Source organism: Zea mays, chromosome 6 (assembly GCF_902167145.1).
Source record: "Zea mays cultivar B73 chromosome 6, Zm-B73-REFERENCE-NAM-5.0, whole genome shotgun sequence".
Taxonomy (NCBI): domain Eukaryota; kingdom Viridiplantae; phylum Streptophyta; class Magnoliopsida; order Poales; family Poaceae; genus Zea; species Zea mays.
In genome coordinates, this window is record NC_050101.1 from 169897101 (window position 1) to 169924902 (window position 27802).

The 27802-nt window shown below is 51.4% G+C and overlaps 4 protein-coding genes across 11 annotated transcripts; 2 read left to right on the forward strand and 2 right to left on the reverse strand.

Moving 5' to 3' along the window:
• Positions 1-10518: 10518 nt before the first annotated feature.
• LOC100283702 (50S ribosomal protein L33) lies at positions 10519-13517 on the forward strand. 4 transcript variants are annotated; one of them, XM_020538989.3, is made up of 3 exons: positions 11727-11853; positions 12063-12168; positions 13113-13517. In XM_020538989.3, the coding sequence occupies exon 3, from the start codon at positions 13142-13144 to the stop codon at positions 13313-13315; it is 174 nt and encodes a 57-aa protein (XP_020394578.1). In that variant the 5' UTR covers positions 11727-11853; positions 12063-12168; positions 13113-13141; the 3' UTR covers positions 13316-13517. The 4 variants fall into 4 exon arrangements, with proteins under 4 accessions (NP_001335905.1, NP_001150073.1, XP_020394577.1 ...); NM_001348976.1 differs by lacking the exons at positions 11727-11853; positions 12063-12168 and adding an exon at positions 10519-10668; NM_001156601.1 differs by lacking the exon at positions 12063-12168 and having other exon boundaries at positions 11296-11791; positions 13113-13447.
• A 226-nt stretch (positions 13518-13743) lies between these two features.
• Positions 13744-17258, reverse strand: LOC103630599 (Beta-arabinofuranosyltransferase RAY1). 2 transcript variants are annotated; one of them, XM_008651647.4, is made up of 5 exons: positions 15976-17258; positions 15613-15868; positions 14790-15518; positions 14457-14703; positions 13744-14283 (listed from the first exon to the last, which is right to left on the reverse strand). In XM_008651647.4, exons 1-5 carry the CDS (start codon positions 16389-16391, stop codon positions 13832-13834), a joined length of 2100 nt encoding a protein of 699 aa, XP_008649869.1. In that variant the 5' UTR covers positions 16392-17258; the 3' UTR covers positions 13744-13831. The 2 variants fall into 2 exon arrangements, with proteins under 2 accessions (XP_008649869.1, XP_008649865.1); XM_008651643.4 differs by having other exon boundaries at positions 14790-15524; positions 15976-17256.
• Positions 17259-18555: 1297 nt separating this feature from the next.
• LOC542017 (rop6 protein) lies at positions 18556-20579 on the forward strand. The gene is made up of 8 exons (NM_001111664.1): positions 18556-18690; positions 18949-19036; positions 19133-19242; positions 19329-19392; positions 19526-19590; positions 19684-19749; positions 19882-19994; positions 20276-20579. The coding sequence occupies exons 1-8, from the start codon at positions 18592-18594 to the stop codon at positions 20307-20309; spliced, it is 639 nt and encodes a 212-aa protein (NP_001105134.1). The 5' UTR covers positions 18556-18591; the 3' UTR covers positions 20310-20579.
• A 142-nt stretch (positions 20580-20721) lies between these two features.
• On the reverse strand, positions 20722-26309 carry LOC100272740 (Proline iminopeptidase). 4 transcript variants are annotated; one of them, XM_035959420.1, is made up of 12 exons: positions 26080-26277; positions 25750-25949; positions 25462-25560; positions 25099-25209; positions 24961-25023; positions 24759-24852; positions 24386-24483; positions 24165-24266; positions 23102-23215; positions 22732-22806; positions 21921-21970; positions 20760-21117 (listed from the first exon to the last, which is right to left on the reverse strand). In XM_035959420.1, exons 2-12 carry the CDS (start codon positions 25864-25866, stop codon positions 21111-21113), a joined length of 930 nt encoding a protein of 309 aa, XP_035815313.1. In that variant the 5' UTR covers positions 25867-25949; positions 26080-26277; the 3' UTR covers positions 20760-21110. The 4 variants fall into 4 exon arrangements, with proteins under 4 accessions (NP_001140665.2, XP_035815313.1, XP_035815312.1 ...); NM_001147193.2 differs by lacking the exon at positions 21921-21970 and having other exon boundaries at positions 20722-21117; positions 26080-26149; XM_035959419.1 differs by lacking the exon at positions 26080-26277 and having other exon boundaries at positions 25750-26062.
• Positions 26310-27802: the final 1493 nt, after the last annotated feature.

Genomic DNA, 27802 nt, shown 5'->3' on the forward strand with positions numbered 1-27802 from the left:
CTCATCCATCGCTTGCCGAACTTGTTGAGGTCGTTGTAGATCCGAGGCTTGAGCCCTTATAGAATCATGCCATTGGCACGCTCTACTTGCCCATTCGACATGGGATGAGCCACGGCGGCCCAGTCCACCCGGATATGGTGATCCTCGCAAAAATCCAAGAATTTTTTGCCGGTGAACTGGGTGCCGTTGTCGGTGATGATGGAGTTCGGGACCCCGAAGCGATGGATGATGTTGGTGAAGAATGCCACCGCCTGCTCGGACCTGATGCTGTTCAGAGGTCGGACCTCGATCCACTTGGAGAATTTGTCGATGGCGACCAGCAGGTGCGTGTAGCCCCCGGGCGCCTTCTGCAAGGGACCGACGAGGTCCAGACCCCATACAGCGAAGGGCCAGGTGATGGGTATTGTCTGCAGAGCCTGAGCGGGCAGGTGTGTCCACTTCGCATAGAATTGGCACCCTTCGCAGGTGCGGACAATTCTAGTGGCGTCAGCCACCGCCGTTGGCCAGTAGAAGCCTTGCCGGAAAGCATTTCCGACAAGGGCTCGGGGCGCTGCGTGGTGGCCGCAAGCCCCCGAGTGTACTTCTTGCAGCAGTTCCCGACCTTCGGCGATGGAGATGCATCGCTGGAGGATGCCCGAGGGGCTGCGATGGTAGAGCTCCTCTTCGTCGCCCAGCAAGACGAATGACTTGGCGCGTCGTGCTACCCGCCGAGCCTCGACTTGGTCGAGGGGTAGCTCTCCTCGACGGAGATATTGCAGGTACGGGGCCTGCCAATCTTGGTCTGGCGTGGCCCCGCTCTGCCCTTCCTCGACGTTCAGTGCCCCGCCCTCGGGGGCCGAGGGTACCTCGGGCTCGGGCGCGTCGTCGAGCTTGACGGAGGGTTGATGCAGATCCCGGGAGAAGACGTCCGGGGGGACTGTCGTTCGCCCCGAGGCTATCTTAGCTAGCTCGTCTGCGGTTTCGTTGTAGCGCCGAGCGATGTGGTTGAGCTCGAGCCCGAAGAACTTGTCTTCCAGGCGCCGAACCTCGTCGCAGTAGGCCTCCATCTTCGGGTCGCGGCAGTGGGAGTTCTTCATGACTTGGTCGATGACGAGCTGCGAATCACCGCGAGCGTCGAGGCGTCTGACCCCTAGCTCGATGGCGATCCGCAATCCGTTGACCAGAGCTTCGTACTCGGCCACATTGTTGGACGCCGGGAAGTGGAGGCGCAGCACGTAGCGCAAGTGCTTTCCGAGGGGCGAGATGAAGAGCAGGCCCGCGCCGGCCCCCGTCTTCATCAGCGACCCGTCGAAAAACATGGTCCAGAGCTCCGGTTGGATCGGAGTCGTTGGCAGTTGGGTGTCGACCCATTCGGCCACGAAATCCGCCAACACTTGGGACTTGATGGCCTTCCGAGGGGCGAACGAGATCGTTTCGCCCATGATCTCCACCGCCCACTTTGCGATCCTGCCCGAGGCCTCTCGGCACTGGATGATCTCCCCCAGGGGGAAGGATGACACCACAGTTACCGGATGGGATTCGAAGTAGAGTCGCAGCTTCCGCCTTGTCAGGATCACAACATACAGCAGCTTTTGAACTTGTGGGTAGCGGATCTTAGTCTCGGACAACACTTCGCTGATGAAGTAGACCGGCCTCTGAACGGGCAATGTATGCCCTTCCTCCTGCCTTTCGACCACAATCGCGGCGCTGACCACCTGAGTGGTCGCGGCGACGTAGACCAAGAGGGCTTCTCCGTCCGCCGGCGGCACCAAGACAGGCGCCTTTGCAAGGAGCGCCTTCAGGTTGCCGAGGGCTTCCTCGGCCTCAGGGGTCCAAGCAAAACATTCGGCCTTCCTTAAGAGGCGGTACAGAGGCAGACCTCTTTCGCCGAGGCGTGAGATGAAGCGGCTCAGGGCCGCGAGGCATCCCATGACCCTCTGTACCCCCTTTAAGTCCTTGATGGGTCCCATGCTGGTGATGGCCGCAATCTTCTCCGGGTTGGCTTCGATGCCTCGCTCGGAGACGATGAACCCTAGGAGCATGCCTCGGGGCACCCCGAAGACACACTTCTCAGGATTAAGCTTGACTCCTTTCGCCTTGAGACACCGGAATGTCACTTCAAGGTCGGAGAGGAGGTCGGAAGCCTTCCGTGTCTTGACTACGATGTCATCGACGTAGGCCTCGACTGTGCGACCGATGTGTTCGCCGAACACATGGTTCATGCACCGCTGGTACGTCGCGCCTGCATTCCTCAAGCCGAACGGCATGGTGACATAGCAGTACATGCCGAACGGCGTGATGAAAGAAGTCGCGAGCTGGTCGGACTCTTTCATCCGGATCTGGTGATACCCCGAGTAGGCATCGAGGAAGGACAGGGTTTCGCACCCAGCAGTGGAATCCACGATTTGGTCGATGCGAGGCAGAGGGTAGGGAACCTTCGGACATGCTTTGTTGAGACCAGTGTAGTCTACACACATCCGCCATTTCCCCCCTTTCTTCCTCACAAGCACAGGGTTGGCAAGCCATTCGGGATGGAATACCTCTTTAATGAATCCTGCTGCCATTAGCTTGTGGATCTCTTCGCCAATCGCTCTGCGCTTCTCCTCGTCGAATCGGCGCAGAGGCTGCCTGACGGGTCGGGCTCCGGCCCGAATATCCAGCGAGTGCTCGGCGACATCCCTCGGTATGCCGGGCATGTCCGAGGGACTCCACGCAAAGACGTCGGCGTTGGCGCGGAGAAAGTCGACGAGCACTGCTTCCTATTTGGGGTCGAGCCCGGAACCGATCCGGATCTGCTTGGTGGTGTCGCCACTGGGGTCGAGGGGGACGGCCTTGACCGTCTCCGCTGGCTCGAAGTTGCCGGCATGGCGCTTCACGTCTGGAACCTCCTTGGAGAGGTTCTCCAGGTCGGCGATGAGGGCCTCGGACTCGGCGAGGGCCTCGGCGTACTCCACGCACTCCACGTCGCATTCGAACGCGTGTTTGTACGTGGGGCCGACGGTGATGACCCCGTTGGGGCCCGGCATCTTGAGCTTCAGGTAGGTGTAGTTGGGGACGGCCATGAACTTCGTGTAGCATGGCCTCCCTAGCACGGCGTGGTAGGTTCCTCGGAACCCGACCACTTCGAACGTCAGGGTCTCCCTTCGGAAGTTGGAGGGTGTCCCGAAGCAGACTGGGAGGTCGAGTCGCCCGAGGGGCTGGACGCGCTTCCCAGGGATGATCCCGTGGAAGGGCGCAGCGCCTGCTCGGACGGAGGACGGATCGACGCGCAGGAGCTTGAGGGTCTCGGCGTAGATGATGTTGAGGCAGCTGCCCCCGTCCATCAGGACCTTGGTGAGCCTGACATCGCCGACAACGGGGTCGACGACGAGCGGGTATTTCCCCGGGCTCGGCACATGGTCGGGGTGGTCGGCCCGGTCGAAAGTGATGGGCTTGTCGGACCAGTCTAGGTAGACTGGCGCCGCCACCTTCACCGAGCAGACCTCCCGGCGCTCTTGCTTGCGGTGCCGAGCCGAGGTATTCGCCGCATGCCCTCCATAGATCATGAAGCAGTCGCGGACCTCGGGGAACTCCCCTGCTGGGTGATCTTCGTTCTTGTCGTCGTTGTGGGCCCTGCCACCCTCGGCGGGTGGCCCGGCCCTGTGGAAATGACGCCGAAGCATAACGCACTCCTCGAGGGTGTGCTTGACGGGCCCCTGATGGTAGGGGCACGGCTCCTTGAGCATCTTGTCGAAGAGGTTTGCACCTCCGGGGGGCTTCCGAGGGTTCTTATACTCGGCGGCGGCGACAAGATTCGCGTCGGCGGCGTCGCGTTTCGATTGCGACTTCTTCTTGCCTTTCTTCTTAGCGCCGCGCGGAGCTGACGCCTCGGGAGCTTCTTCCGATGGGCGGCCCTGGGGCTGCTTGTCCTTTCGGAAGATAGCCTCGACCGCCTCCTGGCCAGAGGCGAACTTGGTGGCGATGTCCATCAGCTCGCTCGCCCTGGTGGGGGTTTTGCGACCCAGCTTGCTCACCAGGTCGCGGCAAGTGGTGCCGGCGAGGAACGCGCCGATGACATCCGAGTCGGTGATGTTGGGCAGCTCGGTGCGCTGCTTCGAGAATCGCCGGATGTAGTCCCGGAGCGACTCCCCCGGCTGTTGCCGGCAGCTTCGAAGGTCCCAGGAATTCCCGGGGCGCACGTATGTGCCCTGGAAATTGCCAGCGAAGGCTTGGACAAGTCGTCCCAGTTGGAAATCTGCCCCGGAGGCAGGTGCTCCAACCAGGCGCGAGCAGTGTCGGAGAGGAACAAGGGGAGGTTGCGGATGATGAGGTTGTCGTCGTCCGTTCCACCCAGTTGGCAGGCAAGGCGGTAGTCCGCGAGCCACAGTTCCGGTCTCGTTTCCCCCGAGTACTTTGTGATAGTAGTCGGGGGTCGGAACCGGGTCGGGAATGGCGCCCGTCGGATGGCCCGACTGAAGGCCTGCGGACCGGGTGGTTCGGGCGAGGGACTCTGATCCTCCCCGCTGTCGTAGCGCCCCCCACGCCTGGGGTGGTAGCCTCGGCGCACCCTTTCGTCGAGGTGAGCCCGACGGTCGCGTCGATGGTGCTCGTTGTCGAGGTGGCCCGGGGCCGCAGGCGCGGTGTTGCGCGTGCGCCCGATGTAGACCGAGGCTTCCCGCATGAATCGGGAAGTCGCGGCATGAGGTTCCGAGGGATATCCTTGCCTCCGGGATGCAGTGCTCTCGGCCCGCCGGGCCGCAGCGCCTTCCAGGAGATTCTTGAGTTCTCCCTGGATTCGCCGACCCTCGGTGGTTGACGGCTCCGGCATCGCGCGGATGAGCATTGCTGCGGTTGCCAGGTTCTGACCGACCCCGCTGGATGCGGGCGGCGGCCTGATCCTGACATCGTTGGCGACGCGGTGCTGGAGACCTTGGGGCAGATGACGTATTTCTCCGGCCAGGGGTTGGCCCACCCATGCCTGTCCGACGTCCCGACGGACCGGCTCAAGCGCTCCTGTTCCCTCGTTGAGCCTGACCTGCGCCTCGCGGACTTGCTCGAGTTGTGGGTCGTAACCCCCCGCCGGAGCGGGGACCACAGCTAGCTCCCGTGGGATGTCGGCGCGAGGCACCGGCCTAGGGAGATCACCATCCTCCGGCATGCCAAGATGGTTGCCTTCGGTGGGATCCCCTAGCTCGATGTGGAAACATTCGCGGCTTGGGCCGCAGCTCTCGTCGCCAAGGCTGCGACTTCCGTCGGAACAGTCGGATAGGCAGTAGTCACATGCGGTCATGAAGTCCCGCACGGCACTGGGGTTGCCAAGTCCGGAGAAATCCCAACCGATGCTGGGATCGTCATCTTCCTCGGACCCAGAGGGCCCGTAGGTCGAGACGTCCGTCAGTCGGTCCCAAGGTGACCGCATACGGAACCTCAGTGGGGTTGCACTCGCCTCAATGAGAGCGCCCGCCAAAACGAGGTCGTTTGGCGGGTTGAGGCCGAGTCGAAATGACGCAAGATGGGAGTTAGTCGTTACCTTTTGGTCGACGAGGAGCGACGTAGTCACATCGGGGACTGGTTGCGCCGTCATCTCTGGTTCGAGGGCGACGTCCTGCAGGCTTTCCGCGAGCGCGCCGGCATCGTCTTCTTGCTCGGGGTCAGCGTGCCGCGGGGGGACGGCGCTTGCCTCCGTCTCGAACGCGAGGTCAACGTCCGGCGTGCCTTCCGTCGGGGCATCGGGGTCGTCGATTCGCTCGACGGCCGACGAAGCGCGGCCTCCCGTCTGGCCTTGACGGCCCCGCCTCCTCCTCCGTTGGCGGGGGAGAGAACGGAGCGAGCCCGAATGTTGCTCTTCCACCACGCGGGGTAGACGTCGTCGATTCCGCCGCCGGCGGGCGGGTTGTCGGCCGCCATTGTCGTAGTCGCGCGGCGGTGGAAGAAGTGTCACGTCGTAGCTGCCGTCGAAGGACATGAACTCAAGAGTCCCGAAACGAAGCACCGTCCCGGGCCGGAGAGGTTGCTGGAGACTGCCCATCTGGAGCTTGACGGGGAGCTGTTCGTCAGCACGCAGCAGGCCCCTACCTGGCGTGCCAACTGTCGGCGTTTCGAGACAGGGGGGTCCCTAAGCCGACGAGTGAGTGTGCTGCGTGCCCCAGCCCAGATGGGTCGAGCGCGTGGGCGAGCGCGAAGGGGGGAGAGGCGAGGTGGCCGGAGTCGAGCGTGAGAGAGGTGGAAGTCCCGCGGCCTTCGTGTTCGTCCCGCGCCCAGGTCAGGTGCGCTTGCAGTAGGGGGGTTACAAGCGTCCACGCGGGTGAGGGAAGCGAGCGGCCCCAAGAGAGCGCCTGTCCCGTCCTCGGTCCCGCGCGGCCAACCTCCTCTGAGAAGGCCCTGGTCCTCCCTTTTATAGTCGTAAGGAGAGGATCCAGGTGTACAATGGGGATGTAGCAGAGTGCTACGTGTCTAGCGGAGGGAGAGCTAGCGCCCTAGGTACATGCCAATGTGGCGGCCGGAGAGATCTGGGCACCCTGCTGGCGTGATGTCGTGGCTGTCGGAGGTGCGGCGGAGCCTGATGGAGGGACAGCTGTTGGAGCGGTCGAGTCCCTGCTGACGTTGTCCTGCTTCCGTAAGAGAGCTGGGGGCCGCCGTCGTCATAGAGCTTGTGGAGCGCCATCATTGCCCCTCTGGCGGAGCTGGCCGGATGAGACGCCGGTCCTGTTCTCCGTGACCCGAGTCGATTCGGGGTGGGATGATGATGGCGCCTCCTGTTGACGTGGCGGTCTGTGCCCTAGGCAGGGCGACGTGGGGGTTCCTCCGAAGCCGAGGTTGAGTCTGCCTTCTGTTGCCGTGGCCGAGCCCGAGCCAAGGGGTCGGGCGAGGCGGAAGTCGTTCGGCCGAGGCCAGGGCGGAGTCCGAGCCCTGGGGTCGGGCGAGGCGGAGTTTTGTCGTCTTCCGGGTCTTAGCCCGAGTCCGAGCCCTGGGGTCGGGCGGAGCGGAGTTCGCCGTCTTCCGGGTCTTAGCCCGAGTCCGAGCCCTGGGGTCGGGCGGAGCGGAGTTCGCCGTCTTCCGGGTCTTAGCCCGAGTCCGAGCCCTGGGGTCGGGCGGAGCGGAGTTCGCCGTCTTCCGGGTCTTAGCCCGAGTCCGAGCCCTGGGGTCGGGCGGAGCGGAGTTCGCCGTCTTCCGGGTCTTAGCCCGAGTCCGAGCCCTGGGGTCGGGCGGAGCGGAGTTCGCCGTCTTCCGGGTCTTAGCCCGAGTCCGAGCCCTGGGGTCGGGCGGAGCGGAGTTCGCCGTCTTCCGGGTCTTAGCCCGAGTCCGAGCCCTGGGGTCGGGCGGAGCGGAGTTCGCCGTCTTCCGGGTCTTAGCCCGAGTCCGAGCCCTGGGGTCGGGCGGAGCGGAGTTCGTCGTGGCGCTTTTGGCAAGGCCTGACTGCCTGTCAGACTCACTCTGTCGAGTGGCACTGCAGTCGGAGTGGCGCAGGCGGCGCTGTCCTTCTGTCAGACTGGCCAGTGGAGCGGTGGAGTGACGGCGGTCACTTCGGCTCTGCCGGGGGCGCGTGTCAGGATAGAGGTGTCAGGCCACCTTTGCGTTAAATGCCCCTGCAATTTGGTCAGTCGGTGTGGTGATTTAGTCAAGGTTGCTTCTGAGCGAAGCCAAGGCCTTGGGCGAGCCGGTGATGTGTCCGCCATAAAAAGGGGGCCTCGGGCGAGACGGAAGTCTCTCGAGGTCGGCTGCCTTTGGCCGAGGCTAGGCTCGGGTGAAGCGTGATCGAGTCACTCGTGTGGACTGATCCCTGACTTAATCGTACCCATCAGGCCTTTGCAGCTTTATGCTGATGGGGGTTACCAGCTGAGAATTAGGCGTCTTGAGGGTACCCCTAATTATGGTCCCCGACAACTACAATCCACCTTAGGTTGTCTCTAGCAACGTCCTCTAAATTTCATTCTATAAAAGAATATTCTCTGTCTTTTACACCACTCTCTAAAAGATTATGTACTCTATATCTTTTTCATTTCCAGCAATATCCTCTAAATTTCATCATCTATATCAACAGTGTTACCAGATTTGGCATTCTATATTATTTCTTACCGCTCGTCAGCACGTGAACTCACAAACACAGGAATCAGCACAGTGTATAGAGGACCACCGTACACCCTCTATATATAGCGCACACATGCCATCCTCTAAATTTTAGAGGACCTTTTAGAGTCTCTTGTTGGAGGGATAAAGGATCTGACAAACCTCTATATTTAGATGACATGAGCTTTTACATGTTACTACTGGAGCTAGTTGATAGTCGCCTAGATGGGGTGAATAGGCAAAACCTAAAATTTATAAACTTAAACTTGCACTAAGGCCGGAGTTAACGTTAGAATTAAATTGGAGTATGGAAGATAGTTCTCCTTGCTTAGAGTTGCTCGATCAATGTGGATGACCTTTGTGAGCAAATTCAAATCAATATGATCAAAGGAACTTTTAGAGAGGGAAAAACAAATCAAGTGAAGATCTACAATTGAACACGGTGATTTATTTTACCGAGGTTCAGTTTCAAAGAACCTAGTCCCCGTTGAGGAGGCCACAAAGGCCGGGTCTATTTCAACCCTTTCCCTCTCTCAAACGGTCACTTATACCGGATGAGCTTTCTCCTTAATCACATGGGTCACTAAGACCCTGCAAGGATCACCACGCACTTAGGTGTCTCTTGCTAGCTTTACAAAGCACTTATGAGAATAAGAATAAAGGAGGAGAAAGCAATCTAAGCAACAAGAGCAACAAAAGAACACAAATAATCCTCTCATAAGTCTCTAAGCACTAGAGTTGATTTTGGGAGCTTGGAGTAAATTTAATGCTTTGAATGTGTCTTGAAGTGTTTGGTTTTTCTCTTGCAATGAATGTGGAGTTCAGAAAACTTAGATGCCATTGACGGAGGTGGTTGGGGGTATTTATAGCCTCCAACCACATCCTAGTTGTTGGCTGTTTTTGCTGGCAATGGGCACACCGGATAGTCCGGTGGCGCACCGACATGTGCTGTTCACTGTCCGGTGCGCGCCACGTCAGCACGCCCGTTGGGGTTTGGAGCAGTCGTCCATTGAAGTTGTTTGTCATGTAGTTGTACCGGACAGTCCGGTGAATTATAGCGGAACATCCCTTGGAAATTCTCGAGAGTGAGCTGTTCGAGTGGAGCTCGGTCTGGTGCACCGGACACTGTCCGGTACGCCACTTGTCAGCACACTCTCAAGTCTTGCTCCAAATATTGTTGAGTCCCCAACTTAATTTCTTTCTTGGTTTGTGTTGAACCTTATGCACCTGACATAAATGATGGCTAGACAAACTAGTTAGTCCACGTGGTTTGTGATGGATATCAAACACCAAAATTGTTTATATAAAATGATTAAGCCCATTTCCCTTTCACCAGTCTTAATACATATGGATTGAGCTTAATACTAGAGTACTAAACTAGACCTGATGAGGATAGGATGGCACATGGGCGGTTGGGCCTACGACGGTCAGAGTTGATAGTGATTGACTTAGGACAAATCTAAAATGTCTAAATTATGTGGACTGAGGGAGTAATTAGTTTTGATAACCGCTGGCCAACTTCTTCATGAAATCTTTACATTAGAGCATCTCCAACAACGTGACTTATAAAAATGCCATATAATTTAAAAATGAGTATATTTTATATGAATTTATGGCACCGACAAAACATTTCACTCCAACAATAAAGCCTTAAATCTAGATTATAGCACAATAGTGTAGTATATTTGATGCACTTAGGAGAGCGTGTTATAATTTTTTGACCAATTTTATGAAATAAGGCATTATCGAAATAGTTTTTCCTGCATAGAGCCCTATGTTTTAATTTAAGGCACTAGTTTGAGGTATTATTGGATATGCTCTTAACATGTACTTTATCTACCAACTATCCTCAACCTAAACACAATTAGGCTCTCTTAGAGACTATCTATCCTCCCATCATTTATTTCTTTCTCCATCTCAAATTCAATTCTGTAAGTAGCGTTTTGCATACCCATTTGCACTATCAGTTGGAGTTAGCCTTATATAATTAGTGTGTCAACTACTGAACAACTTTTTTGCTAGACCTTCACCTGCATATAAAGTAACTTAACAACTATTGTGTGCATATTTTTGCTTCGTTTCCTTTTCAACATTTAGATACTGATATAGCTCACTTCTATAATAAGTACATTTATTATCACACAAAAAATCTCTATAATGTTTACATAATATTACAAACTAGCTCAAATACATAACAATACTTATCAAGGACGCTCGCCAGCTACTACTAGTGCTCGGTGTTACGGTTTGTAAATTTTAGTCCAAAGTGTCGAATTCGGTTTTTATCCTTTAGCAAAGGGAAGCACCAAATAACCTAAACAGGTTTTGGGCTCAACAAAGCAGCCCATCAGTCCACAGCCCATCGTCACAGGCCACAGCACTTCTGTACTGGGCTGCTGGAACCATGACGCGAGCCAACAGCCAACAGGTCGCAGGTCACAGCCGGCCAGCCGCACAGGCACAAACCCAATCCCCACCTGACCCCGCAGCCTCATTCCACCTAGGCGCATCGGCGACGACGGCGTTGCGCCCTGGTCCATCTACCGAACTCGCCTACCCGCGGTCCTCGTCGTTCACAGGCGGCGCGCCCTCGTCCAGGTCCAGTCGTCCTCGTTCACGAAGGCGGCCTCGTCCAGCCTACTGGTTTGTGTTCCAATCAAGTTTGTAATTTATTATGATTGATGATTTCGTTTTTTTAAGAAAAATATTGGGGTTTATGTGTACACCCGTGTATTTTACCGGGTTTGCTCTTATGTGTTAAGGCGGAGGAAATAATGTGAGGTCAATGGATAATATTGTGTTAGACTCATTTTTCTTTAGGCCTTGTTCGTTTGTGTCGGATTGGTGGCTTGGAACGATTCCAAGCCGGATTGCTTCTCTAATTTATATAAACTTTGATTAGCTGGAACGATTCCGGGTGTAATCCGATGTAAACGAACAAGGCCTTAGTGAGATTGAATATTTATATGCAAAAAGAAGTGCTTTAAAAAACACCTCTTTTCCCGTATTTCCAAATTCACTGTAGCACTTTGTAATCACCGGACTAGGGATGCCAGTGGGTCCCATTCTTCGGGCAGGTAATTCATCCATTGCCAGGTGATAATACTCCCGCGGAAAAAGATATGGGCAAAAACCAATCCCCCCATCAGGATGGCGGGGCTGGGTACGGTTTATCGCCGCCCATACCCGCTACCCGTCGAGGCCCGATATGACAGATGGGACCGTTACCTCAGTGTCTCAAATGTCTCAGCGTGGAATACCCTGATCCTCATTTCCTCATCCATTCCAATCAATCGGACCGACACCGGCTAACCCTAGCTTCTGTTTGGCTGTTGCCTTGCGGGTGGCGGCTGCTTTGGTGCGCTGCGCAGTGCGCTCCGTCCGTCCGTCGACCGGAAGGCCGTCCCCTGGCCCCTGCTCGTCGTCTTCCTCGGGCGCTCGTCTTCCTCCGAACGCGCGCGGGCCGCCGACCTGCTTGTTCTCCTGGAGGAGCGCGCCCGGCGGGCAGGCGACGCAGTCCAGCGGCGGGTTGAGGAAGAAGGCGAGCGACCGGTGGATCCCCGTCCAGCCGTCCCCTGCTCCTCTTCCTCGGGTCGGGCGCTCGTCATCCACTCTTCCTCCAGCCCTCCATCTGATCCCCGTACGACCGTCCCCTGCTCGTCTTCCTGGTGCTCGGCTGCTCCAGTGCTCGGCCCCTGCTGCAGTGCTGCTCGGTCGCGTCGGCACCTGCTGCAGATCTGCTCGACCTCGGCTGCTCGGCTTCCTGGTAACCTGGTTCCTGCTGAAGTGCTGATTCTAGAGTCTGCTGCGTACGTTTAGTAGTATCAGGTGAGCAACTTAAGTAGCAACTAGCAAATAAGTTTAGTAGTATCACGCACATATATTTATTTGTAGTTGTTCTTGAGATAATGTCATCGAGCAACCACAATCATGACCATAATGTCAATGAATCGCAGTCACTGTTGAATGTTTACGTTGTATGTTCACTGTTGTATGTTCACTATTGTAATATGCTGTTGATTTATTGTGCTGGGCAGGATTTTTAAGTGGGTTACTGGCAGAACCAATATTGTTTCTAAATTCTAAGTGGGCTGTTGGCGGGGATTTTTCCCCATCGGATCCCCGTATACCCGACAGGGACAGGTACAGGGAAAATTTCTCTCCGCGGGCGTGGACGGGGAACGGGGAATATTTAGTTTGGCGGGTACGGGTACGGGGAGCAGCCCCGTTGACATCCCTACAATCACTCTTGCCTCCATTATTGTTTAATAGACAATGCTCACACTGCACTACATTATGGCAAGAAAGAAGTGACTGGATCATTTCTACTCAAATTGCTAACCCTTGTCTTGTATTGTCCTCCCCGTATTATTCGTTACATACTTCCTAATAATTAGTTCATGTTTTGATAGTTCTCTAATGAAAAGATGTGCTATGTGAGAATAGAAACGACTCACTCCAGTTTTATCAGAATAGGCAGACCGCAATCTGCAGTCTATATATGAAGTGTTCCTCAGATGCATATATTTATGAGTTAGTTATTCTGAAGTTTCTTATTAGAGATATGTATGTACTATACTTGTACTCCAAGTTGTACCTTGACTATATATATGAAAGTCACCCCTCCATTAATGGATGTGAGGTGCATCCCTAATTCTCTACACTTCTCCTTTGCAATAATTTCTCGCCATTCTGATTACACTGTTCGTTGTCAGTTTCATAGTTATTAAGGCGATGTAAGGCGACCGACCCCTTTTTTCCTTTGAGGCGGTAGAGCCTAAGGCGAGGCGGCGCCTTAATTATATAGTAATATAACACATTAATTATATAGTAATATAAAAGATTACGCTAAATATTATTTATATAAATAGTAATATAAAAGATTAGGCTAAATATTATTTATTGTTGTGTATGTAGGTTTTTAAAAACCCACATAATCCTATTGGGTTTATTGCTATTTATTAACTTATGTAGAAATTTGGCTTGTTTGCCTGGTGCATTGTATTGTCTGTCTGTCTTGAATATGTCAACCTTGAATTTTACCTCTATAAATCTTGATCCTATGCTTATGGTTTGCCCTCTTTCAGTTCCTTCTGCTACAAATTCATAGTCACTGATGGGGAAGGCAAAGCGTGCCTCGATCTTCATCAGGCTGGTTTCTGCAGCCGGCACTGGATTCTTCTACGTGAAGCGCAAGAATCCTCGTCGCATCACCGAGAAGCTTGAGTTTAGAAAGTATGATCCCCGTGTGAACAAGCATGTTCTGTTTACCGAAGCGAAGATGAAGTGAGATCTTGTTTCTCCACAATGCAGAACTGTAATAAGTTGTCAACCTTTTGCGACCAGAAACCTTTATGCCGTTATTAGACAGATGATTAACGATCCTATGTGTTTTTCCTGCTCCAATGAGCTGCAAGCAGCAGATGGCTAGTGTTTTGTCATTTTGTGTGGGAAACTACAAATGAAATCTGGACTCCCATCTTTTTCTTTCACACCGCCATGTTTTGTGAAACGATGCCATGTTTTCCTCTGAGCCGGCGGCGAACCGTCGAGATGCTCAACTAAAAACCAAACGAAGCTGTTGGCTCTGAACTGAGTGCTGGATTACTTATTCTGTTCTGGAAATTACAGAAACCTGGTTTTATTGGAGTCGCACAACGGTTGTGGCAAACACAATGTCCAATTAGCAATTTTAGATTGTGATTGCAAGAAGTCGAATGAAAGTATTGATCAATCCCTCACATAATATTCGAATTTAATAACAGGGGATGAGGTAAGTTAACCAGTCTACTAACTGTCAGTGTCCTCAAACAAATGGAATTGCCCCATCATTCTGAGCACTCCATTCCTGCAAGCACTGCCTAGAGGTAGGATCGTAGTCCCACAGCCCAGATACCATTTGCCGGTGGACCTTTTTTCTCCTCTTGTTTATCCAGTTGTTGTGAATGATGAAACAGCCAAGCTCTTTGCAGGTTGCTCGTACATCACGCTTCTCCCATAGACCCTTGTAGGCACCATTGGGGAACAAGTCCCGATCCAAGAACACAACGGTCAGGTTCGTGTTGGGCTCCAAGCATCTGTCTTCACCGATCCGGTTTGTTCCGTTCTCCCCACACAAGACATCGTAGAAACTCGGCTGCTCAGATAGGCCTGAACTGGCTGCGTGTTTTACTATCATCTCCATTGCAATGATGGTGGCGTTGTCTGAGCGAGCAAAGTAGAATCCTGAGTTCAGTCGGCGTGGCAAGTTTATTGGTCCTGTAAACAGACAGCAATAAATGTATTTGCAGGTTGAAGTTTGTGTCACATGGACATTTGCTAGGAACTTCTTGTCATGTACATTGAAATTTACTCTGGGTTCAGATGTTGGTGTGAGTTGTGAAGAGAAGAAAATAGGAAGAAACATAAGAAAATGGGATCCAAACTTTTACCTGTCTCATTGTATTCATCAGATTGTGCTCCGAATGTAGCAAGACCAAGAGAGTACAGGAGTGGCATCGGATTGCCAAACCAATAAACATCAACGTCACTCAGCAGCACATTGTATCCCAGTCTTAGTATCTCAAGGACAATCCGCGACTTCACTTTTGTCACTTGTTGAAAACACTTCGTTCCAAAGTGGCAGTCGTCAAAGCTGACATTTGTTGGTGACAATGGGTCTCTGAAAACTGGCAACCCCTAGAATTCGAATTAAAAAGCTTTTGAGGTGGTCTGTCTGTGGTTTGAAAAGCATAAAAGAAGCCCAAATAACAGAAAATGACTACCTGTAAGATTGAGAACTCATATGTCTCATGGTCTAAGGCACATACTAAGAAATTGGTAACTCTAAGACGACGCAGGCGGCATGCCCAACTCATGAGCATGTCCCTGTAGCTTTTTCCAGCCACGCCAAGGACAACGGAACCATTCTCATCAGCGACAAGATCGAGTAGCATGCTCAAAGAATATGGAAGGTCAGGCGCTGAGGTCTCGGAAGAACAACCGTGTAGATATCCAGATAGAGAAACGTTTTGTTTCTTCCGTAGGCTATCTACTCCATGGGCATTTCCTTGTTTACTGATGAAGAAATCTGATGATACGAGTGTGTCAACTTTGCTGAGCATATAATCTTCAGATTGCTTTACCACTCTATGCAGCATAGGAAAGCGTCTCGCTGGTGATCGACAGCAATACGAGCCATAAACCGCAGCAAGATGGTGATTGACGCCGTACTCCCAGGATACAGAAGGTAACCTGCCATTCTTACTCGAGGCCATGACATGCTGCATGGCGCTAATGCTCTCAGGATACAGTCCAAGAACCAGACTGCTTGCATCAAAGAAAAGCCTCATCTCAGAGGACAGAACCTCGTGAGCCAGCCACCAATTCTGTGCTCCTCTTCCATACAGAAAAGAAGGCAGAACTCCTGCGTGTAAAGCACTGCTTGGATTGTTCCACGCCATAATCAGCCCTCTGTCAGAGCCCTCCGATGATGACCACTCAGCTGGAATCTCCTGCAGCTAATGCAGACAGATATTAATTGGTCAACAGTTACAGAGAATGCTTGTCAGCTTGTGTAGCATTGGTTTTAGATAGACGAAAAGGTACCTCCGTAAAGCTCACTTCTTTGCCGTCTGCTTGTACCCAATGGCTTCCACTGTCAGCGAGCTGGTAACGGGGATCGGTGACGTTACGTGACAGAGAAACGAGGAACCAGTCGCCATCAACCTTGCTGAAACGATCCAACGCGTTGACAATTTCGGGAAGAAGGACGATCTCGGCGTCGACGAGGACGCAAACGTCGGTGTCGGCGGCAGCCTGTGCTCTCGCGACCATTGAGTGGAAGAACGGTGTCCCCGTGAACCTAAACCAATCAACGATGACGATTGACAGACGGGATAGATCGGCGAGCTGATCATCTTGCGTACGTAAAAGACGATAAGAAGGTAAAATGTTCTTGTGAATTCGTACGCAAAATCGATGGCGGCATCGGCGGTGACGCGGTGCCCGAGCCGCGCGGCGAGCGCGACGGACTCGGGGCCGGCGCCTAGGAGCACGACGCTGACGTTCCACGGGAGCGCCAGCCAGGAGCGCGCCGCCAGCTCCTGCCGCGCGGGCGAGCCCTCCGGCGGCGGCCGCGGCGCGGAGAAGATCGTGACCCTCGGTGTCGCTCCACTGCCGCCGGCGGGCACGATCCCGCGGCTGCCACCATGCTGGCGCGCGCGGGAGGGCGGGGAGGAGAGGCAGAGCATCGCCGCGGTCGCGACGAGACCGAGGAGTAGGCACCCCGCGAGAGACGAGGCAAGGCCGGCGACGCCGCCACGGAGCGGCCGGCGCCCTCCGCGGCGCGGGGGCTCCCGGTGGTGGTGGTGCTGAGGGAGCAGCATGTGGTGGCGCGCCACGGCGGGCGAGCTGAGGAAGCATTGGAGTAGTTTTGTTTTGCTGGTTGGTGGGGCCTACCCGTCATTGAAATGAGGTCCTGAGTGGGGAGTAAAACGCAAACAAAACCGCAAACGTTAATCGAAAGCAAAGCGGTGTGATAAAGAGGCACTGACGCCGCGGCCCGCCTGAATGCACGGCGGCACGAGCGCCGACGATGAAGCCCACGTGACGCCTCCCTCCTGGCCGTCCGCTCGTCCAGGAGGTCACGACGGCCTCCAGTTCCAGGCTCCAGCCCTTCCCGGCGGTTAAGGTTGTATATCCTACTATATGCTAAATGTAGTGATAAAAAAATTTCCGCTATATTCTCCAGCAATGAACTGTAAAGAATACGCTAAAATTACGGACGATGCTCACGCACTCTGTTGCTTGTGTTGCACAGTGCGTTCGCTATCCAATTGCTTCGCGCCAAATCGAGCTAGTGGAAGACGTGGTTCGTGGATTCGCGGGACGACAGCGGGGACGGTGAGGCAAGCTCGGGTAGCCACTGGTGACGGCATTGACGGAGGGGCCAGGGCTAGGGAAGAGAGGAGATGGAGCGCAGTCCAGCGAGGCAAGCTCGATTCGGCGGCGCCAGCGACGGCATCGACGGAGGGGCCGGGGCTGGGGAAAAGAGGAGATGGAGATGGAGCGCAGTCCGACGTGGTGAGGCAAGCTCGGTTTGGCGTCGACAACGGCATCGATGGAGGGGGCAGAGCTGGGGAAGAGAGGAGATGGAGCGCAGTCGAGACTTGGAGACGACGAACAATCGGTACCTCACCGACATACGCTTCTTCGTCTCCACGAGTGATATCTGGGATCGGTGGTAGCCATGCGCGGAGCGAGGAGGCAATGCGCTGCGGTGTGTGCGCAGGAGAAAGTGGGTAAAGGAGAAACAAACGAAAAAGTAACCACAGGAAACATACTGCCCATTTAAGGCCGAAATCAAGGATCGGATGACAAAAAATGATCCTGGTTAACTGTTTTCTTAATTAACATATATGATGACAAAATTGTTATTTTTTTTTAAAAAAATATTGAGTAGATTTTTACATTATGTATGAACATTAAAATTGACAACATATGCAAAACGGAGAAAAAAAGATGTAGTCTGTGAATTCTATTATGTTGGAAGCCAGAGCACAAAAAAATATAGCTTCTATTGGCTCCTCCTACATTTCTTTAATATATCATTCAAAATTAAAAAAAACTGTTTTGACAAAGAATTGTAAAACGGTTCCACATGCCAATGGCTACTGCAACTATTATAATGACTTAGGTGACTAAAGTAACTTGAGGCGAGCGACGCCGACGAGGAGACCAGGATCCCCGTCCTGCTCCGCGTGCCGGGGGGCAGGGGGAAACTCCTCGTCGGTCGGGCCGGCGACCGGTGTAGCCTAGGGGCCCGCCGCCCCTCCCTCTCGCTAGAGCTGGGGTTTGATTCGAATGCGTGGACGACCGTGGAGGCAAAGGCAAGGCAAAGGGGGGCGTCGGCCCCTTTCCTTTTTTTTATTTGGGATGGGACTCTTTTCGCTTTCTTTCGGGGCGCGGGGGGAATAAAACGCTCCCCCGGATTTGAACGTTGAAGCTCTCGAGCGCAGCAAATTTTTGAACGCTTTTCTCAAGTGTACACGAGCCGAGTACGGGGCGGGCGTACCGTGTCCTCTCGATCCGTGATCACGGCATGGAACAGTGGACGGGTGGCAGCGGAGCCGGAGCGGATGCAGAGCTGTCAGCTCGTCTGGCCTGGCCTCAGCCCTCAGGAGAAGGGCACTTGCGGCAAGTGTCATTCTTGACCAGCCGGCCCGCCGCCCTCCCTGTCCTGCGGCCTCGCATTTACACCGCGCCTCCCTAGGCCAGCTGCGAGCGGCGAGTTCTTTAAGGAGGCGGGCGACAGGCCGGTACCGGCGCGGTGCCTTTGCCTTGCCTGTCTTGGCGTGGAGTGGCCTGCATTCTCTTCTCGGAGAAGACAAGCAAAGCTAAGCAAAGCAAGGCAACCCATTCCCGTTCTTGTCCCGTTGTCTTTGTCTCTCTTGTCCCTTGCTGCTCGCTCGCCGCCGTTTCTCGGAGCGCTAGCTGCTGCTGCTGCTGCTGGGAGTGTGAGAGTGAGGCGAAGGGCCGACCTGAGCCGGGGAGAAGAAGGGGGCCTGCCGGCCGGGGCTGGGAGACATGAGCGTGACCAAGTTCATCAAGTGCGTCACGGTGGGCGACGGCGCGGTGGGCAAGACCTGCATGCTCATCTGCTACACCAGCAACAAGTTCCCCACGGTACGCCTCCTTCGCCGGCCGAGATTCCGTTCCATTTAATTCTGTTTCCCATCTCTCTCTCTCGCCCGTTTCGGTACAGAAATGGCCGTCCAGTGGCATTAGCAGGAGTAGGCCATTTACTACTTATTACTCATTCACGGATTCACCGGCCGGCTGTCCCTTTCTTCCCCGCGGGTGCACAACAAGGGAACGGGAACCGTCAGCTCGCGATGCGCGTTCCGTTGTGCCTGGCTGAAACTGACGTGTGGTTCCTGGCAGGACTACATCCCCACGGTGTTCGACAACTTCAGCGCCAACGTCTCCGTGGACGGCAGCATCGTCAACCTGGGCCTCTGGGACACCGCGGGTGCTGCTTCTTCTTCTTCCTCCTCCTCCCGCTCCCACGGCTAAAATGGTTTGCACGCGCGCAGGGATCTGATGCTGTTCCCTGTTTTGTGTTCAGGGCAAGAGGACTACAGCAGGCTGCGGCCGCTGAGCTACAGGGGCGCGGACGTGTTCGTGCTGGCCTTCTCCCTGATCAGCAGGGCGAGCTACGAGAACGTTCTTAAGAAGGTATATATGGACGTGCTTTTTCTGGTGGTTTATGGGAGCGTTTATGAGCTGACCGTTCTACTGTTTTTTTTTCCCTGAACGAACAGTGGGTGCCAGAGCTTCGCAGATTCGCGCCCAACGTCCCGGTCGTTCTTGTTGGGACCAAGTTAGGTGAGGAACTGCTGGATTAAAAATCGTGGGATTCAATGCCCACACACACTACACACATTTCGTCTGTGTGCTTCTTCTTCTTGTTCCTCCAAGTTCTGGTAGCTAATTAAAGGAGTTGGGTTGGGCTGTGCAGATCTCCGCGACCACAGAGCCTACCTCGCCGACCATCCTGGAGCTTCAGCAGTCACCACGGCGCAGGTCTGCTCTCTTCCACCCAGTACTTCCAACGCTGGTGGTCATCAGAAGTGTGATGCAACTTGTCTTGATTCCTCTTAGCCTTTGTTCTTGCAGGGTGAGGAACTGAGGAAGCAGATCGGCGCTGCGGCCTACATCGAGTGCAGTTCCAAAACCCAGCAGGTAGTCATGCCATGGCCCATGTGGAATGGTTTGCCGTTTGATTAGTTGAAGTTAGACACGTATGGATTGTTCGTACTAATAGATACATTTACTGAGGGTTTTTTTTTTTGGTAATTATGTTGGCCACACTAGAACGTCAAGTCTGTCTTCGATACGGCCATCAAAGTGGTCCTTCAGCCCCCACGGAGGAGGGAGGCAGTGCCTGCCAGGAAGAAGAACAGGCGTGGCTCCGGATGCTCTATAATGTAAGCTCCATCTCTCCGCCGTTAATAGCGATTTCAATCCAGTGAAACCCTAAAATCCATCTGTGAAGGCTTGAGAATGAGCAGCCTATTGGTCAGACAACCCAGCACATACTTGTACCATTATTATGTCAAGACGACGTCTGGTTCATCTACTTCTGTTCAAACTCCAGACAAAAACCTTTGGAACGATTTTTCGTTAAAAGAATTGATTTACTGATGTGATTTCTTCTTCTTCTTCTTCTTCTTCTTCTTTTGCAATGACTCTGTTGTCTTGCCTGCAGGAACCTTGTGTGTGGCAGCACATGTGCTGCTTAGGGAGTCTACTAGAACACTGAACCGGAAGGGAGGTGAAGGCGTGATTCATGGTGTGTAATGTGCTGTGGCAACTGGCAAGTTAGTTTGCTATAGATGAGGATGACTGCTGCTTTTGTTTTCCTTGGCCCATCTGCTGTAGTTCGTCAGGCTCTTCAAGGGCTGACTTTTTACCAGACTGCAGTGTTGTGTAAGAAGTTTGCTAGACGCTGTAACTGTAATGTTCTCCGCTGATGTGGTATAACTAAGATACGAGTAAGCTTGAGCGTGTTCTGGGCCCTGAATGTTCGTTGTCGTCGATCTGCTATGATTCTGGGAGTGATTTGCTATGTTCGTTGTCGTTGGTCGGGTGGTCAAATGCCCCTCAACTCAAGTCGAGGCTGCAGTGACCACGGCAGAGGTGCCTCAATGAGTTAGGACTGTATTCGAGCAAACAAGCAACCAAACAGGATCTAGGTGAGAGCCAGGGTGTGTTGCCCTGGCATAGCTGGCTAGACAGACCAGGTCTAAAAACGCAAACCAAACACGCCCCACCCATTCTGGTCCCGTCTTGAAACTTCAATTCCTCATACACTCCAGCGAGCAAACAAACAACATATCGATGGTGACAATGACATTGTTTAACGGCACAGTGCTAACCGTTACACAGCTATGTAATTATTATGGGCCTCTGAGTTCCATGATCAGATAGAGGTGCAGGTTGCCTTTCGCCGGCTCATTTGCGCAGCAAGTCTCTCAGTTTATCGGTGGCTGACCTCAGTTCGGCAGCGATGCCAACTTCATTGGCCGAGTGCCCTGCATCTGCTACCACCTGCATCCAGTGGAGTCATAGGCGGTCAAGTTATCGATGCTCAGTCACAATTCTAAAAAATCAGGTGAATTTACCAAGATCCCTTTCCGAATATTCAATTCTAAAAAATCATAAGTTGAACCATGAGTTTCATAGAAGAAAGATACCAGCTACTCAGTCTACCAAAAGGTTGATTGTTTGCAACCATCTAAGCAAAATATCGTGTGGCCTATATCCGAGTTCAACGGCCAACCACCTGCATTCCTAATAGCATGCTGTCTCTTGTCAAAGGCAGCCAAGCATGTATTGTCATTGTTTGATGAAAGGAAAACAATTGATGACAGTACGACACCGATTTCCGACACTGAAAAAAACTATTTTGGTGCTTCAATATAACAATCCTATTAAATCGCAGTTCCAGCATGAATATCATATATAGTAGTTGGAGAAATGACTGGAGCTATGTTTTCTGGTCGCTCGACCAGCTAGTCGAACTGGGGGATCGACCAGTCGACTAATCTCGATTAGTCGTCGACTAGGTCGACTAATCGATCTCTGGTCGACCTGGTCGTTTACTAGTCGTCCTGTTCATCCAGGAGACCAGGACCTATGTATATAGTATATAGTATATAATATATACTATTATACTATATAGTATATAATTATATAACTATATAATATATATGAACTTCGTATACTATATTATGAAGGATAGGGTAAACATGACATGAATTCAGCAATACTGAAAACAGCAGAGAAACACTTACTAGTTACTAATGCTACAAGTCCCAGATACCACACAACACACATTACCACCTAGTTACCTAAAGAAGATCTTCATCCAACTGAAATTCATCACCTGCAGCTCCAAACTCTGTATGTAATGTATAAAATGAATAAGGAATAGGATAAATGATGGATTACAAGTCTACACTCTACAGGAATAGCCGAATAGGATAGACTGATGGAGTACAAGAACAAAAATTTAGAAGTCCAGTCCAGAATGACACAACACATACAAGGATGAAGGATGAAGATTGAAGAACAGAACTACACAAAAGAATACCTCCAAAAGGTGAACTCATGCCGACGAAAAATTCTGGATTTCTGGATCTGCGTGTGTCTGGATTGGAACCACGAGTGTCTGGACTCTGGACGAGAAATCTGGGTCGGTGAAGTCCGGAGCTTGGAACTGGATTTGCGCGTGTCTAGATTGGAACCGCGAGTGTACTGGTGAGGTGAAGTCTAGATTCTAGAACAAGAAGTCTAGGAGCCGGTAGGGAAATAGAGAAGAGAAGAAAAGGAAAGAGATTGAGAAGCCAGGAAAATAGAGATGTGAACTATCGGTTTAGTAGAGAGTAGAGACGGCTGGCGTTCCATCTCCCTGTAGCTGGGCCGCCCGCCAAAAAAGCCCACGAAATCAAAAAATCTGGATCCTAAACCTAGTCGCGCAGAACCAGCTAATCGAGCGACTAATCGACCCTAATCGTCGACTAGTCGGACGACCAGGGCGATTAGGTGCTCTAATCGAGTCAGTTGTGCTAATCGAGCTCTGCTAACCGACTAGCCCGACTAATCGCGACTAATCGCGATTAGTCGGACGACTTGAAAACACAGGACTGGAGGACCATTTACCTTGAATTCTGCTTCAGGCCAAGCCTTATGAAGATCCCAAGCAGACATCATAGGGCAACAAACATCATAACGTCCCTGCACCACAAAGTGTTCAGGCACAAGCACACTTATATTTATCGATTTGATATCTGCCACTGATTTGAGTTCCAGATTATCCAAGCAATCATGCAAGACAATAACAAAGAAAACATGCTTGACCAGAAGTTCAATGACAACTAAAGGTAGACAGGCATGAAGAGCTAAAGGCAATGCACAACTTGACTTGTCAAATATAATATCTACTCCATCCGTTCCAAATTATAAGCCGTTTTGCCTTCTAGCAGACACACATGGACATTGTGAAAACAGCAAAACTCATTGACAAGCATACCTGTACAATAAAACCTTTAATATGTCGGATCTTATCAACATTGTCCAATAGGAATGAGTCCGAGGGTAAAAATCCCTTATTCACAAAGTAGTGGTTTTCAATCCTTGCAAATGCCTGAAAAATCATAGAACCTTGCATCAGAAAATATAAGAGAAAATGTAATTTGACCACATAAATCATAAAACTGTCGACTAAAAAAATGTCTTATCAAAATTATGTTGCTCTTTGTAGCTTTAGGCATGTTATCTGTGGGAAGTGATTCAATAAGAGAAGTAATTTGATGGTTGAAAGCGTTTCAATAGGATAAATTATATGTAGAAAGTGATTATGTGACGGAAGTGAAAGAGAAGCTACTTTTTTTTCAACTCCTAGCCTTCTAGTTCATTTCAGAAATCCCTTCACGAAATAAGCAAGCAATCACTTCTCTGCAAAACAAACTGTTTGGTGGATTCAGCCTGGAAACTGCTCTAGGACTCGATGCAGATTTCTACAGCCATTGGTGGCAACAGTTTACTAACACTAAAAACTCCACCTGCGAGGGGTAAGACAGCCCCCGGCATTACAATAAGAAGACCTTCTCATCCAAGTCGAGAAAACCCCCAAACCTCTGCCCCAACCATATACAGCGGCACCGTAGTCTATGTGATAACACGACCGCGACCGGGTCTTAGACCTGTGCTTTGGCGTGGGACAGACGAGGGGATTTTTTAACCATAGCTCCCACGGAGAGTCGAACTCAGGATCTGAGGAGTGCTATTCAGACCACCTAACCAACTCGGCTAGAGGCCCTTTTGCAACAGTTTACTAACACTAAGATGTATTTTTTCCAAATTGTGCTTACAATGATTGCTTATTGTTTCTATTTCAAGTCCAGAGTAATATTGAGGATATAATGATTTAAAGAAAAAACATTGCATGTCCCTTGCAAGGCATTCTTCTTTCAATTCTGTATAGAGATAACCAGAATGAAAAGAAAAAAAAAGTGGCTAAGCAGGAGGGGGAGAAACTGAAATGGTGTTAGTGTTACAAAGAAAAGTAGAGATGCTTGTGTGAGAGGACTTGCCAGTGAAAATTCATCATCTTCTCCTCGTTTAATGTTATCATTGTTTTGGATAAGTTGCGCAGTCATCATCTCCCACATCGTCCAGCGCTTAGCAGCTTCAACCTAATTTGAAAAGGAAAATGTCTGTTTATTAAAAAAATAAACATAAAACAAAGGCTATGACAAGGCACCAGATATATAACATAATGTATTTACTTCCAAAAGGAAATATGTGGGGCTACCTGAACAATAGGATCAGAGGAAGTTAACCTTTTGTTATAAGCATCTACGAAACAATTCCTTTCATCCTCAGGAATAAAATCTCTAAATGGTTCCCATGCTGCAGATTTAAAACTAAAGTTATCAATGTACTCCAAACAAAAAAGGCGCATATGTGGGTTTTCTTTCATAAAACCAGAAAATAAAATGTTTTTTATTAGAGAAAAAATATAACAAAATGCATTAACAAACATCATTTAAATACAACTATAATTGCTGAAACAGATTTAACATAGTTAATATAAGTTGCCAGTACCATTATGGAACATTGAAGATTGGAAATGTGTTTAAGAAAAGTTTTTTCGGTTTATAGAACGTAAAATCAAAAATACAAACCATCTGGGAAAATGGCTGCTGCACCACCCTCATAGAACCAATCAAACTCCTTTTTCCTAAGCAAGAAAATTCCTCTCAGAACAAGGCCAGTGACCTAGTGAGCATACAGGGAGTGTTAGTGAGGTCTACAACATGGTTATTTATTTGCTTAAGAGCTTCATGCTCAAATACAGAATACATCAGACAAAAAAAAATCCATCACCTTATCAGGGTGCTCCTGGCTGTAGGCAAGTGCCAAGGTGCTTCCCCATGAACCACCAAACACCTACATTGTCTGGCAGCATTGAGTTCCAGCACTGAAGAGTGAGTAATCAGTGTTGTTGAAAAAGAAGATAATTGCCTGCCATTCAGGGATGCCAAGATGCTCCCTGAGCTTCTCAATGTCAGCTACCAAGTCCCAAGTAGTGTTCTGCTCTAAACAAGCATGGGGAGTGCTTCTGCCTGCACCCCTCTGCAATCGAACCATAACACATATCAGGAACAACACACAGCCCCCAAGGCCCCAAGCAGTGTTTTTAAGGCGTTGCCTAGGCGTCGCCTAGGCGTCGAGGCGCTCGGAGAATTCTTGGCGCCTTGCCCGCCTAGGTGCTAAGGCAGTGATCATGTTTACTTGCTCGCTTTAACGCCTTAAGAACACTGCCCCAAGGCCCTTTGGTTGCGTTTAATAAGAAAAGAAAAGAAAGAGACGAGTCGCCGAAATAACCTGGTCAAACAGAACGATCCTGTAGAACTGCGGGTCAAAGAACCTCCTGTTGCCGGGCGACGTGCCGGCTCCGGGACCGCCGTGGAGAAACACCGCCGCCTGCAAAATTGACAGGACGATAAGCTTATCTCATAAGGGCAGAACAACCATGCAGTTCTAGCAAGTTATTCGCTGCGTGTACGAGGCTCAGCGAGCTGGGTTATCAAAATCCCACGATCTACCAAATTCAACAGAGAGACAGGATTGTATGAAATTCAACAGAAAGAGATAGAGGAATTAGACCCTCACATGGCCCTGCGGGTTCCCGGACTGCTCGTAGTAGATGGTGTGGACATCGGAGACCTTGAGGAACCCGGAGTCGTACGGCTCGACCTGCGCGTACAGGGGCTCCGACGACGGATCCATCTGCGCGGCGATGGGGACGGAGAGGCTCGCGCGGCAGCGGCGGCGCGTGCCTTTCGCCTGTACGCAACCCAGACCCCCTTCCCCTGCAAAAGGCGGCACAGAGAAAACCACTGTCACAAACTCACGAGTCAGGAACCCCATGTGCCGCTGGTCCATGGGGACGGGTAAATAATGCCGAGATCGCGGAGGCCGATGACGATGTCAGGCGGTTACCTGAGCGTGGGTGGGGGTTGGGGTGGTGGAGCGGCGGGCGCGAGAGGCGTGAGGGAGTGGGGCAATGAACACGGAGCGGGCGGGCGAGGAGGAGGGGACTCAGGGCCCGTTTGGTTTGTGGCTAAATGTGTCACATTTTGCCTAAGGTTAGTCGTTCAAATTGAACAACTAACCTTAGGCAGAAAAGTTAGGCAAAGTGTGGCAACTGGGGTAGTGAACCAAACAGGCCTTCACTCTGATCATTTCAGTGCGGCCGATCGGGAGGGTTTGCTGGCAGGCAGGCAGGCAGGCAGGCAGGCCTACTGTATACGGCCGGTGGTTTTGCAGTTCTCACGAGGGCCGCGCCGCGCCGCGGGTGAGTCGGCCGCATCACCTATTCACCTGGACCCCTTGGTGCAGGCCCGGCCGGCCGCGGCGCGACGGCGGGGGTGATGCCAAGTGAAGTGCCAGACGGGTGAATCTGGATCTGGACGGATCTGGATGTTCGTTCCAGATGGGTGGAGGTGCTGACGATTCCTCTCAACCTGGCCTGGATGGCTGCGTCCGCTCCAACGGCCGTCGTGTACTCGTTTCGTTATTCCGTGAGTTTTTGACATGCCTCCTACTATTATTCTTCGATTGTAATTCAATTTTCCTATTTTGCTGTGAGTTTTGTGAGACCCAGTATAGGCGCATACGTTCGTAAATACATATCTTTGTAAACATGTTCAAAGGACTCGTGAATTTTGACATTCACTAATAGTGTGTTTGGTCTGGCGGTTTGGCTCGTCCATCATAGTCTCGCTCTAGCTAGAGCTTTCCAACGGTTTCTCCCGGAATAGTCATCTTGCATGCTAACCTATTATTAGAATAACACAACAACATACGATATCATTCTACGATTTAAATCATAAATTGGTATAGGCTCGGACGTAGGTTTAGATGACTCCAAAAGTAGCCTGACCTGCAAACGAAATACATCGTAAGTCATCAAAAACATTTTATTACCGACGAGCACCAAAAAACGAGTACGTCAAGTTGAGGGTTTGAACTCAGTTAGATAGGTCAAGTGGCAGACCGGGTTATTTTGGTGAAGCTCTACTAGGAGCTTCCAATAAGAGCAACTCCAACGACTTATATAAAATCCTATGTAAATACAAGTTTTGCAATTGAGTTTTTAAAGTACAAAATTTTCTTTGGCTGAGGTTAACCAACGAATTATCTAAAAGTTAGTTTTTTCTAGACCACAGATACAATCTGCTACCGCCAGGATCTTTGTACGGGCATGTGCGCGGCTAATGGCGAGTGAGCGCACCTCGGCAAAACTGGCTAGTGAGGGAGACGGTATGCCGAGCGAGATGGAGTAGCAATGTTGAAGGAGCATGTTGGAGCTGCTCTAACACCTTTGGAGTGGAGTTTATGAAGCACTGTCAAGTAGATACAAAAATAACTATATTTCTGTAGGGAGCTTACCATAATTTAGGACATGTTTGGTTGGCTTTTGACTTTGACTTTTACTCCCTAAAAATTCAAAGCCAAATTAAAGGGCTAGATCCAAAAGATAGTTTTTTTTTAAAAAAAAAGACAACTTTTTAGCAATACAAAACTTAAAGCACCTCTAGATAACTCTTCCAATCTAGATCCAAGGGAATTTCATAGAATTTTATAGTAATTTCACTAGAATGAAGTCGCTTTAACATAAAGACACGGGAAACTGAAAAATGAGGGCTAAGCGACTAGACTA